At 35.3% G+C, this 12,374-nt stretch overlaps 2 protein-coding genes across 3 annotated transcripts; both read right to left on the bottom strand.

The window, feature by feature from the left end:
- Positions 1–1,721: 1,721 nt before the first annotated feature.
- Positions 1,722–7,551, bottom strand: LOC113096981 (protein FAM107B-like). Of its 2 annotated transcripts, none has more exons than XM_026262208.1 (5): positions 7,344–7,551; positions 4,715–4,781; positions 3,609–3,807; positions 2,757–2,904; positions 1,722–2,509 (listed from the first exon to the last, which is right to left on the bottom strand). In XM_026262208.1, exons 1-5 carry the CDS (start codon positions 7,365–7,367, stop codon positions 2,393–2,395), a joined length of 555 nt encoding a protein of 184 aa, XP_026117993.1. In that variant the 5' UTR covers positions 7,368–7,551; the 3' UTR covers positions 1,722–2,392. The 2 variants fall into 2 exon arrangements, with proteins under 2 accessions (XP_026117993.1, XP_026117999.1); XM_026262214.1 differs by having other exon boundaries at positions 4,724–4,781.
- A 482-nt stretch (positions 7,552–8,033) lies between these two features.
- Positions 8,034–10,020, bottom strand: LOC113096965 (protein FAM3D-like). The gene is made up of 6 exons (XM_026262189.1): positions 9,665–10,020; positions 8,857–8,915; positions 8,660–8,716; positions 8,487–8,571; positions 8,255–8,382; positions 8,034–8,128 (listed from the first exon to the last, which is right to left on the bottom strand). Exons 1-6 carry the CDS (start codon positions 9,856–9,858, stop codon positions 8,034–8,036), a joined length of 618 nt encoding a protein of 205 aa, XP_026117974.1. The 5' UTR covers positions 9,859–10,020.
- Between the last annotated feature and the right edge of the window lie 2,354 nt (positions 10,021–12,374).

Raw genomic sequence — 12,374 nt, 5'->3', positions numbered from 1 at the left:
GCTTGTTGTGGGAGCTGATTGGTTGATTGGTTAAGGTTCTTTTGTTTGGGTTGCTGGCCGTAATCAGTACTGTTCTCCTGTGAAGAAGACGTCTAATGTTTGCATGACCTCGTAAAAATATGTTTACAAGAGCGATGATCAAAATAGACAATATACATAAACATAGTCTTATCTTTAAAATACTAATCATAAAATAAGACATACTATTTCTGTCACGAGTCATTTGGGAGTCACAAGAAATGTGGACACTTAATCTATTTCTTTTTATAAAATATACATATAACATTATATTAAGAACTCGATACTGGCCTCATTTTAAAACCGGATTAATAAAAAAAAAAAAAAAAACATTTATCACCTTGATAATATATAATATCTATGCCAATTTGCGCATATTACAAACTTGAAGCCAACAATGATACAAATAAAACGTTTTTGTTTTTTGCTAATGGATACCTAATATTAAAAACATCTTTAAACCATGAATGATTACACACTCCGTCTATGTGATGTAACTGTATTTATCATTTATTTGCATAAAGTCCATTTCTAGGTTGTCTGAACAGTGTTGTCAATGCAACAGCATTTTGATTTTCAGTGTAAAATGCTTTTTATTTCAATGTAATATTTATTCATTTCAATGAAATTCTAAAATATTAAGTACATCAATAATTAAAATATTTAATTTTAGAACTGCGTCATACCTGAGTGCAATCATCGATTTAATTAGTATAAAATTGCAACGGTCTAACGAGCAGTTCAGCAATCAGTTCATTATGATAATTATGCAAACTGCCTCAGAAGGGCTGATTCAATATCATTAGAAGATATCTACGACTTACTTTGGCTTTTGGAAAGTATACACCCCAGTTTTTGGGTAGTTAATTCCTCCCTTGATCAATTTTTTTTTTCATATGGAAGTGCACACACTTCAGGAAGTGAAGAGGAGACACAAATACAGTATGTGTATTATACATAAAGTCAATGTATACATATATTGTACATCTTTTTTGTAAAAGCTACAAATATATGGATGCAATGCATCATGTGTTATCGATGGAGTTATGAAGAGCCAATGATTTGTACCCTTAAAGATATACAGGTAGTAGCACGTTATGAATAAACACTCCTTGTCTATGCATTGTGTGTGTTCAGTAAAATCTGTGTGTACAGTGCAAATAAAGTTCACATCAGAGTGCTATGCAAAGGCAGGTTGTGGTTGGTACTTTCAGATTATATACTCCAAACTCTATGGCATGTCAAAATCCCTTTATTTAAAGATCATTATAAAATGTTGTGTTGTTAGCAGAAACATACATGTGACATCAAAATTGAATGATGTATGATGATAACATTATATGATAACATTATAAAGTTCTGACAGGAATAGTTCACTCAAAAATGTAAATGGACTCACCCTCAGGCCATCCAAGACTTAGATGAGTTTGTTTCTTCATCAGAACAGATTGGAGAAATTCAGCATTACATCACTAGCACATCAAAGTATCCTGCAGTGAATGGGTGCCGTCAGAATGAGAATCCAAACAGCCGATAAAAAACATCACAGTAATCCACACACCTCTTAATGATGGATGTTTGATACAAACAAGCAGCTTTTCACTGCACAGGACCTAATTGATGGACTGAAGTTATGTAATGCTTACTCTGACGGCACCCATTCGCTGCAGAGTTTCAATTGGTGCTCAAGGGACGTAATGCTAAATTTAAACAAATCTGCAATGAAGAACAAAATCTATTTCTTTAAATAAAAAACTCACTTATGCAAGTAGTGTAAATCAACAATCTTAATTGTAAAAGATAACTTTGTTAAAACAAAATGCATGTGGCAAAACAATAGCTATGCCTGCCCAATCAAATAGTGAGTCAAGAAAAAGAGATGCTAAAATTTGCCTTGCCAAGCCTAAAACATGGCATTATAGTATACAGTGTCCTTTTCTTTTTGTACTACATATTTGGTTAAATGTAGTAGTGCATGATATCCGAAACTAGTATGCATATGTGAACATACCAAACGATTCGAACCATAAATGTAGAAATAATTGGTGTATATAATCTATAAATATGGCAGACCAATAATTTCTATACTCAAACACTAGTTACAGTTCCAGTATACTGGAGTTATTCTGTTCTTGTGTGTTTCTGTAACTGGTGCAAATTACAGCCCTGTAATCAGCAATTACAATGAAATCTCACTCGACCATTACAAGTGCTTAATATGACATAACATCAGCCCATATTTTCAACATTCTTATCCTTGTCAACAGGTTTTTTCACATTCTGTGATCGCGTTCAAAATCCAAACCCCAAACTTTCTAAATAAAACTAAGAACAGCTGGAGGAGTGTCAAGATCAGTGAAGTAATGTCATGTGTTTACAGCTCTTTCTCCACAGCACTTGTGATCGCCGTCCTCTTTAGGCTCTCTTTGACCCTGATGAACTCGGGCGCGCACTTCGACCTTTCTCTCTGCTCTTCGACTTCTCTCTCAAACTGAGAATAAGAATTATTAAAGTTAAATCATTTCTGAATGAGGTTATAGTACATGGTGTAGTAGGCCTATATATTATGACTGACAGCACATTTTTTGGAACCCGAGATCAATGTGTTCTGAATTTGATATTAGAGAGCATTCTGTGCAATTTGGATCACTTCCCAGCCTTATTAGTGCATTTCACACAATACTGTCCATTCAACACTCATTTCAGTATGGTTTGAGGAATGGTTTTTCTGGTTTTACCTTCTCTAACCTCATCTGTCTCTTCAGTAACTCCTGCTCCAGTGGCGATTTCTCTTCCTCCTGTTTTCTGTGTTGTTTCAGAACTTGAGCTCTGTTTCTCTGTTCCAGAACTCTCCGTAACTCTGGCTTCTCCTCCACCACTGCTCCTCTGATGAATAAAATAAGTCTTATTTATCTATATTTTATAATAGAAAGTGTACATTCATTGCAATTAAATGGAAAGCGAAAACAAGGATTTGGACGCTTAAGGTCAAGTTCATGCATATGTTAACATATGTTAACAATTTTGTATTACAAACTATTAGCCTATGTTTAAATCATTAAACTACTAAAAATAAGGTAACACGTTTCCTTTAGTTATTATAAACCATTGTAAACCAACATTAACTAACAATGAGCAATACATTTCTTACAGTGTGCAGCCTATTAATCTTTGTTAATGATAGACGATAAAAATACAAAACTGTTCATTGCATTATGCATATTATTAACAATATGCATTGATGGATCGTTCACTATAAGGTGTGTGTATTGAGACAGCAAATAGGATCGATTTTTATTTCTGTTGTTTCACTTCAAAAAACATACCATCTAGCGATAATTTATAATAAAACGCGTTACGACTTTTAGTAGAGGGATCCACCACGCCAGAGGCTTCAATTTTGACTTTACTGCCATCTGTTGGACATAACATGTACATGCACGAGCGCCATAAACTCAGCAGACCCTCTTTGGGTACGTTTGAAGTGAGATTAGAAATTGGGTCAGGTGATAAATTACGGCCGCAACTAAGCTTGTTCATGCCTCAAAATGTGAACATGCTTTCAACTCAAATTCTGGGTCAGTCTGCACCTTTTGTGCGTAATAATCAGCTCTCGCTGGAGCTCCCGGTGGCTCTTGGATGCTTTGATGGGATTGTGGAGCTTTTTGGGCCTGATGAGCTCTTCATAGTAGCTGCTGTCTGTTTGCTCAGGAAGCAACTTGCTCTGGTCTAAATCATCTTCTCTGCCCCACCTTTGATCAGGGTCTAACACGGCTCCAAGATCAGAGACTAAATCCACCAGTGGGAGACAAGCAAAAGAGAGCATTCTATTAAAGAAATAGTTTACTGTAAACGTAAATTTCCTGAAAAGTCCTGTTAAGAAAATTCAAAGCAGCTGATAAAAACATCACAATAATAATAATTAACACAATTCCAGTCAATCATTTAACATCTTGTGAAGCAAAGCATTAATGCGTTTGAATTTCAAACCATCACTTCTAACCAAACTACCATTACATAATTCATAATGCTTCCTCCAGTGAAAAACTCCTGTTGTCTCTCATATCTAAATCCTCTAACATATTTGTTTAGAACAGTTTTTGCTTGTAAATGGTGCTTGATCTGTGCATATTGCTCTCCTGATTCAGACAAGATGTCTTTTAAATGGGAGAAAGCAATACTGGTTTCAGATGAGGAAGACTTCAGCTAGAATCAAATGTTTTTTTATATTAAAAACATCTTATTGATGAATTTGTTTCTTACAAACACCCAGCTTTTCACTTTACAAGATGTTAACTGATGGACTGGAGTTGTATGGATTACTGTGATGTTTTTGTCAGATTTTTGGACTCTCATTCTGACGGCACCCATTCACTCCAGAGGATCTTTTGGTGAGCAAGTGATGTGATGCTAAATTTCTTTAAATCTCTTTCGATGAAGAAACAAACTCATTTACATCTTTGTTGGCCTGAGGGGGAATCTTTCAACTCATTTTCATTTTTTGGTGAACTTCCCTTTAAAAACAGCCAATATCACCAACAAGGAGAAACTTTAATTTGTATGGAAAAATAATAGGACACCTCACATGACCATGGCACCAAATGCACCTTTGTTCAAGAAAGCATGAGTGATAATAATGAAAAGCATTATCAATCAATGTAATTGCATCAAACAATATGAAAGGAAGATAGAAAACCTGATTCACCAGGTCCAATAAGTGGTTGAGCACAAGCAGAGTTGTGATTTTGATGATTATGATCTGCCTGTGAAAGAAAATGGATATGAGTCATTATATTTTAACCACAAGACAAAATATAAAAATGTTATTTTGATTATTTCCCCTTCTGTATTTCAGAGTGATGTGCTATGTAGTGATTTCATAATACCATGGTACTGTATGATTAACATATTTACTATAATAATACCATGGTATTACCATCATAGTGTAGAAAAACCATACTATCACTATTATCATGTCCAGAAAGTATAAAAGGACATTGCACTTATCTATCATCCAAACAATCTAAAATAATCTCCAAAGCTGTTGATGAACAGCACAATAGCCCTGTGTGTTGAGAGAAACTTGCACTAACACAAGGGAGGCATTGTGTGTGTGTGTGTGTGTGTGTGTTAGCACCATGCTGGGTTGATCATACTGGACTAAAATGGTTTTGGGACCAGCTGGCATTTAGCCACCTCATTACTGGCCCTGCCAAACAAACTCTCCATTTTCCCTTCATAATCTGTTTGCTGTCTAGTATGTGATTGTCTGGAAAGTCACGAGGAGTCCTTGGACTTAATCAGAAAAGAAAATCTGAAGGGAACCAAAGTATTCAAATGAGGTTAATGTTACAGATGGCAACTAAATATGTACTTTTTTACACTGAAAAATAACAAAATACATGAAAGCTACAGACAACTGGAGTTGAGAAGAAGGCTGTCTCTCTATGTTATCTGAACTAAATCACACAGACATATATTTATATATACACATTATATACATACATTATATACATATATAAGAAAAGTTACTTTGGCAACTAATAGATATTTAAGTTGAAACACCATCATTACTAACTGGAAATAAAAACTAAAACTAAACTGATATATATATATATATATTAGGGGTGTAACGGTTCACAAAATTCACGGTTCGGTTCGATACGATACACTGATGTCACGGTTCGGTTCGGTTCGGTTCGATACGTTTTAGATACAGCAAAATGTAAAAACATCTCAACTTTTCAGAATGCCGCAAGCGCACCGCGGGTCATGTGACAAGAACTAACCAATCAGCTTCATCCTTTCCCGTAACAACGTTGATAGCTCAGCCAAGATGAAGGATCAGCTGATCATAGTTGTATATGGATTGCAATTTTGAAATAAATTTAGTAGCAGAGCTACTGCAAGCGATTTTTAGAGCTGCAAATCCATTTATCCTTCGCTGAAATTTCCGCGTCTCATGGAGAGAGCACGTCATTGTTGCTTAGCAAAGACAGACGCCTCATGAGCGCTTCTGCCCAAGCGCTTTGGAAAAGAGGAGAAAGACGCGCTTAGCGTTTTCCATGCGTTTTTAGGCAACGATATGTGAACGGCCCCTAAGGCGCTCGCTCACTCAGCACGCGCTGAAGGCTCGTTGCAAAATGTCGAATGCCTTTAACAGACCAGAAATATAAGATCCTAAAATAACCAACAGGTCTGGTGTTTGGGTTGGATTCCCTGTAAGCTATAGTTTCTAAATGCTGCAGGGATAGTTTGCTGCGTGCATGTTTCTCCTTTTTTTCGTCTTTTCCCAGATAGTACTGACGCATATATCCCAGATATTCCCGCTGGGTTTTTTTTTTTTTATTTTTTTTTTTTATTCCCGCTAGTGTACCCTGTCATGTTGCAGATGCGACATACCGTTGTTTTTTTATCCACCACTCTCTTGCCATCACCATTATAGCTTAAAGGGAATCCAAAGTGCACCCAAACACCAGACCTGTTGGTTATTGGAGGATCTTCTCATTTCTAGTCTGTTAAACGCATTGGCTATTTTGCAACGAGCCTTCAGCGCGTACTGAGTGAGCGAGCGCCTGCTGAGTAGCCTAACATAAACATATAAGATGGTGTTTTTTTCTTCTTCGGGAGTGTCAGGGGCGTTGCCTGTTACGTTGTTTGGGTTATTGGGCTACCTTGTTGAACGCATATCATTATATTTCTCTCTCTCTCTCTCTTTTTTTTTTTTTTCAAATATAATTAATTACTCCAACGAACCGTTCGGTATACATAATGCGTACCGCGTACCGAACCGAAAGCGTCGTACCGAACGGTTCAATACGAATACGCGTATCGTTACACCCCTAATATATATATATATATATATATATAACTTAAATAGAAAATAATAATAATGTCTAAGGCACATAAAAATATTTCCAAAAAATCACCCCAAAATAAACTGAAAATATAAAAAAACCTAATTCAAATGATTAATATTTATAAAAATATTCATAAAAACTATATAGATAATACTAAATAACACAGCTGATGCTCCTTGATTCCACACATGTTCCTAAGAACTGAAACTGAATTACTGTAACTTACAAGACACTCAACTCATAATAAGTATATTTCAGCTTAGAATAAATGTATCAAACTCAAACCACATCAAACTAAAGAAAGTCTCGCCTCAAAAAAATTCTGTATTTTAAACCTTAAACACTGCTTTCCATTTACAATCATCCATTTGTGTAAGAGTTTGAGTCCTGTCAGATCTTTAGAGGAGATTTAGGACTTACACTCGCAACATACAGGTTCTTCAAACTGGATTAAAATAACCTTACTTTCTTTCCATGGGCCACTCCCATGATTCCAAAAGTGCAGAGCGCTGAGTGCCTCAGGATTGTTCCACAAACAAATTCTCTGGGATTCCACCTGCTATTTTCATGCAGAGCAAGGGTAGAAGCAGGAAGGGGGATGTATATCCCTCCAAGCAAACCCAAACACACACACACACACACACACACACACACACACCACACACTTGTACAACCCGGAGTGCATACAGTGTCCTAACTGGTACTACAATCCAGCACAAGGAGGGGAGTGAAAAAAGGGACTGTGTTAAAGTGATGTCACTTTCTTATTTTCAACTCTTCATTGTTAATATCAACAGCAACAGTGTTACCTTATATACAAGAACCAGTGAGAAGGAATTCTGTATGAAAACAGAATAATCTGTATTATCTTTCAAATGTATTTTTGTTTTAGAATATTATCATAGTGACAGAATGTTGCTCTTCTAGAATTTGGTAAAGATCAGGATAAATATATGCACATTTTTGCCGAATGAGTTCCTTAGAAAGAAGTCATATGGATTTGAGCAATACGAGAGTAAACCTCAAACCTTCAATTTATTTGCTTAGGGAGGGAAAACAGCCAAAAAAACAAAACAAAACAAAAAAACTTCTGTGTTGTTAATGTCCTATTTTCAAATGAACCAAATGTGGTGATATGAGGTTGGCTACTGTGGCTTATTCAGTCTCAGATATTCTGGGACAGCAGCCAATGATCTCCCCCATCTCTGGCCAGTCTTCATACGTGTTGCTCCTCACATCATTTTGAATGAAATAAACATAACAGAGAAAACATCCATCTTAAAACTAAAAACTAAAATACAAATTTTCATTCACTGAAATGAAACCTAAGTAAAATGTAAACAATTGGATTAAAAACTTTAAAAGATATATCCCAACCTTTTCAAAAGGACTAGCTTCATTTATTCCATAGGCGCCTGTGAATACCCAGCCATCCCTGGGCTTCAGGGATTTGACCACTGTGCTGCCCAGTGCACTGAATATAGCTCTAATCTCATCGGTCAGCCTGGAAAAGAGACAGCGGCAGTGGAAGTAAGACAGGAATGAATAATTCAACTCTAATGCCAAGTTAATCATGTTGATGGTGTGTGAAGGCTGTCACATTTTTACTTTTGTGTAGGGTCGATGTGTGAGGCCACAAGCACTATATGTCCTCGTTTTAGTGTCTTTAGATAGACAAGTAATTCCTCTGGATCTTGAAGGACAAACAAGTGGTTCTGTACATCAGGATAGTTTTACTTCACATCTTGTTAGATTTAGAACAATTTCACTAAAAGACCTACCTCTAGATTCCAGGATTCCAGGAAAGTTCTTATTTCTTAAAACCTCACCGGTTGCACCTAAGAAAAGAAGAGTCAATTAATCAAACTGAATTTGATTTGCATATATGAATAATTATTAGGACTTGTATAAACAAAGTCAAATATTTTTAAAGATTAAAAAAATGTAAATCCTGTAAAAAAATGTAAAATAATTGAACCGTTTGCTAACACAATGTTCAGCCCTTGTCCTGCATTATTTTTAATGCCACCCATGATGCTGTAGAAGAACATTTACCATTAATAACACACTCATTTAGCATTTATACTATTTAAATATATCAAACAAAAATGAAAACTGCCATCATTTATCTCAATAAAACTAAAAATTGTGCATATTCATCAGTTATACATAAATGAAACGAGTATAAATGATTACTTATAGAGTACTAACATACAGAATGCACTATAAGTCGCTTTGGATAAAAGCGTCTGCTAAATGCATAAAAGTAAATGTAATAAACTGAAAGTGTTTTAACCAGGTTTTATATATATATATATATATTTATCATCAATAAATCTGATTTTTTTTATTTCATACATTTAAAAAAAACTGGATCTTACTTATTTTGCAGCTATATTTAAACCATGTTCATTGTTTTTAACTTATTAAATGTAATTGTTTTCACAAAGAACATATTTAGTACTAAACAAATGCATTTATAAAATCATCACAGAAAGTCATTTTGTGGATTTAAAAGTAATCCAAGACTCTTATTCTACAAGCCATACAGCAGATTAGCGTGAGGAACAGACAAGAGATTTGTTGTTATTCATGTAAACATTTAAATATGCAAGCTATATCACTGTAAGCTTTGCAAAGTATGGACAAGCAGCATAAATTTTCAGATGAATCTCTCATTTTGCATTCATATGGATGAGTAAATGATGACAGAATTGTATACAATTAATTCAAATAACCACTGAGTTGTCTGTCATAAATAAGCTACAGGATGTAACAATTCTTACATTGTATTGTTAAAGCAGGTCTTTGCAGCCACCACATTGGCTACACCGCTGTGAATGTGGAAGGGAAAGTAGTTGATAGGGCACCGTTTATGTGGACAGCAACCAAAATGAGGATTAAATAGACCTGTCCAAAACAAGTAAACAGGTTGCCTGAAAAAAAAATTCAGTACTACAAGCACCCTAATAAGCTCCATCTCCACCTCGTCCACTACTGAACATATAAAATAAACTTACCTATCCTCACAGTCCGTCACAAAATCATTAACTTCATCTGGAATACAAAACAGCCCCAATCTTAGCCTAACTAAAACATAACAGTAATAAAATAGATTTTTAAAATAATGTTACAGATTAAGAAGCTGTCATATTGGATCACCATGTACATTACATAACCGTGTGGTAGTTTCTTGGAGTTTTTGACCAGTTAATGGAGAAATACCATATTAATATGATCAGCATAAACATGATCTGAAAAACACAAGTAACATATGCTCAGTATACACACAAATGGTCATACAAATTAATCAGAAAAGCTAAAAAAAGGACTATGGTGGTGTGTGAAACCTTACCCAACAGGATCTACCTAAAACAGATATGTTGGTGCATGCAAACTGATTTTTACAGTTGTGTGATGCCCTCTTGTGGCTATCTATGAGAAAAATGCATGCAACCACACAAGGAATATTGAGTTTATCATTTTATTCCTTCTCAGTTACACAAACTGATAGTTTCAGTAGTCAGTACAGTTCAGTCTCAGGTAAGAAAGAGTGAACATGAAAATCTAAAGATACAGAAGACCATCATCAAAAATACTTCCCAGCATGAACGGAGCTCAAAGAAACACAATTATTGGAGCTCTGGACTTCACTGCGCATAATAATTCTCGATCAACATCATCATATTAAAATAGAGGTGAAGTCAAACACCACCATTAGTTAATACCAATACAGCATATGAGTGCATATTATTGTTCAAATACACAGAGTTAACAGATTTCAGTAAGGCACTGAAATGCAAACTCTACAGCATTATTACAGTTGTTGAGACCGGTTTACAGTAAAATGCTTATTCAGATGTGCTTCTGGTGTTGGTGGCACTGTTCACAGTATCCAGTGGAAACAACCCTGAGATCATAAAGCTGTTTTACAATCAAGAAAAAGTCAGGCACAATAAATACAATCATTTCAACAGACTTTGGTACAAGTTGCCTTGCATTGAGAAATTCAAGAAAATACTAAACAAGATCTTCAAGGAGTGCAATTAAAAAGGTAGTTCCAGAATTGACCAAGTATTAAGCAATGTGCAAAGTAACCATAACAGCTCTTTTCATAAGTTATTTGCCTGCAAGTAAATCATAGTAACTTTGATCTCAAATGAGCATCTTCTCCCCACACTTCTTTCATGTAGGGGACTTTATCCTTCCAATCCTGCCAAATTTAACCAGCTAATTTTAACTGGTTGGTGGATATATCCATGCTGAAAAATGGTTGAACAGATATAAATATTTCAGAAACTCCTGGTGGTTTTTAAATGACCCATGTAATGCTTTTGGCCATATAATGTCACATCATTAAAAATGAAGAGAAGCGGCAAGGATAAATTATGCTACATGATTCACTCCAAGAGGTCCTGTGGAAAGAACATCCAGAGTAAGAATAAAAAGTAATTAAGTATATATAAGGCTATTATTACTAATTTTAAAGTGTCATGCATAGGCCGACTAACCTCATCGGAATCATTGTCCTCTTCTCTGGCTGCATTTTGTTCTTCCATTTGTCGCAGCTCTGAGTATCTATATGTTACATTGCTGGAAATAAAAGTCTAAATTTAGTTGTCACTTAGTAGGGACAAATTTGGCAACAAATATGGGTTTAAAATGATTAACTTTCCTATAAACTGTTACAAACATTTTTTTCCTGTACAACAGGAATGTAAGGTTATGTTGCACTGTCAAGTAAAGCACTTGTTGCACATACCTCTGCAGACAGCAGTATTTCCGGATAATGAAGACAGCAGCTGCTATTGCAACTACAATAACGATCACAACAGACGCGATAACTCCGAAATGGAGTCTTAAACCCTGCGAAACAACAGACCGTGGATAGTAAATAAATACGCAAACTAATAGACGAGACTGGCGCAAGAAAGTTGATAACGAACCTGTTGAACATTTGGTGCTGAGATGGGTTTCTCCAAACTCTCTGACTGTCTGGATTCGAGAAATGACGGAAAGGCGAAGGCGAACTCATTAAAAATACTAAATAAAATCACATTTAGTAACATATTCGAGGAGTGGCTTAACTTGAAGGTCTTTCTCGCCATTATAGATGTTTACTTCCTAGTGAGCAGAGCTAGAGAGCTACCTGTCAAATGACGTAGAGGAGTATCTGGTGTATGATTGGCCGATCGTGTGTCAACGCGATGACTTCCGTCAACAGGAAACTGTGGGATCACTTTAAAAAGTGAGATTAATTAAAAACATTAATTATATAGCAGGTATTCTATAATGTTAGTTCTTTTTACATAGTTGTCTAGGAACAACTTATAAATTTGAATAAAAAAGTTTGGAGGAATAATAAACACTGAAATGGATTTAACAATACGATTTTATTACTTGCTTACTGAAAAATGTACTTATATTATGAGCTCATACAAGCTTGAATGTGAATATATTACTAAAAACCGATATTACATTAGAAACAGTAAAAAA

This window comes from Carassius auratus, chromosome 6, assembly GCF_003368295.1.
Source record: "Carassius auratus strain Wakin chromosome 6, ASM336829v1, whole genome shotgun sequence".
In the NCBI taxonomy this organism is placed as follows: domain Eukaryota; kingdom Metazoa; phylum Chordata; class Actinopteri; order Cypriniformes; family Cyprinidae; genus Carassius; species Carassius auratus.
The sequence above is the reverse complement of the archived record's forward strand: the minus strand, read 5'-3'. Positions and strand labels throughout refer to the sequence as shown.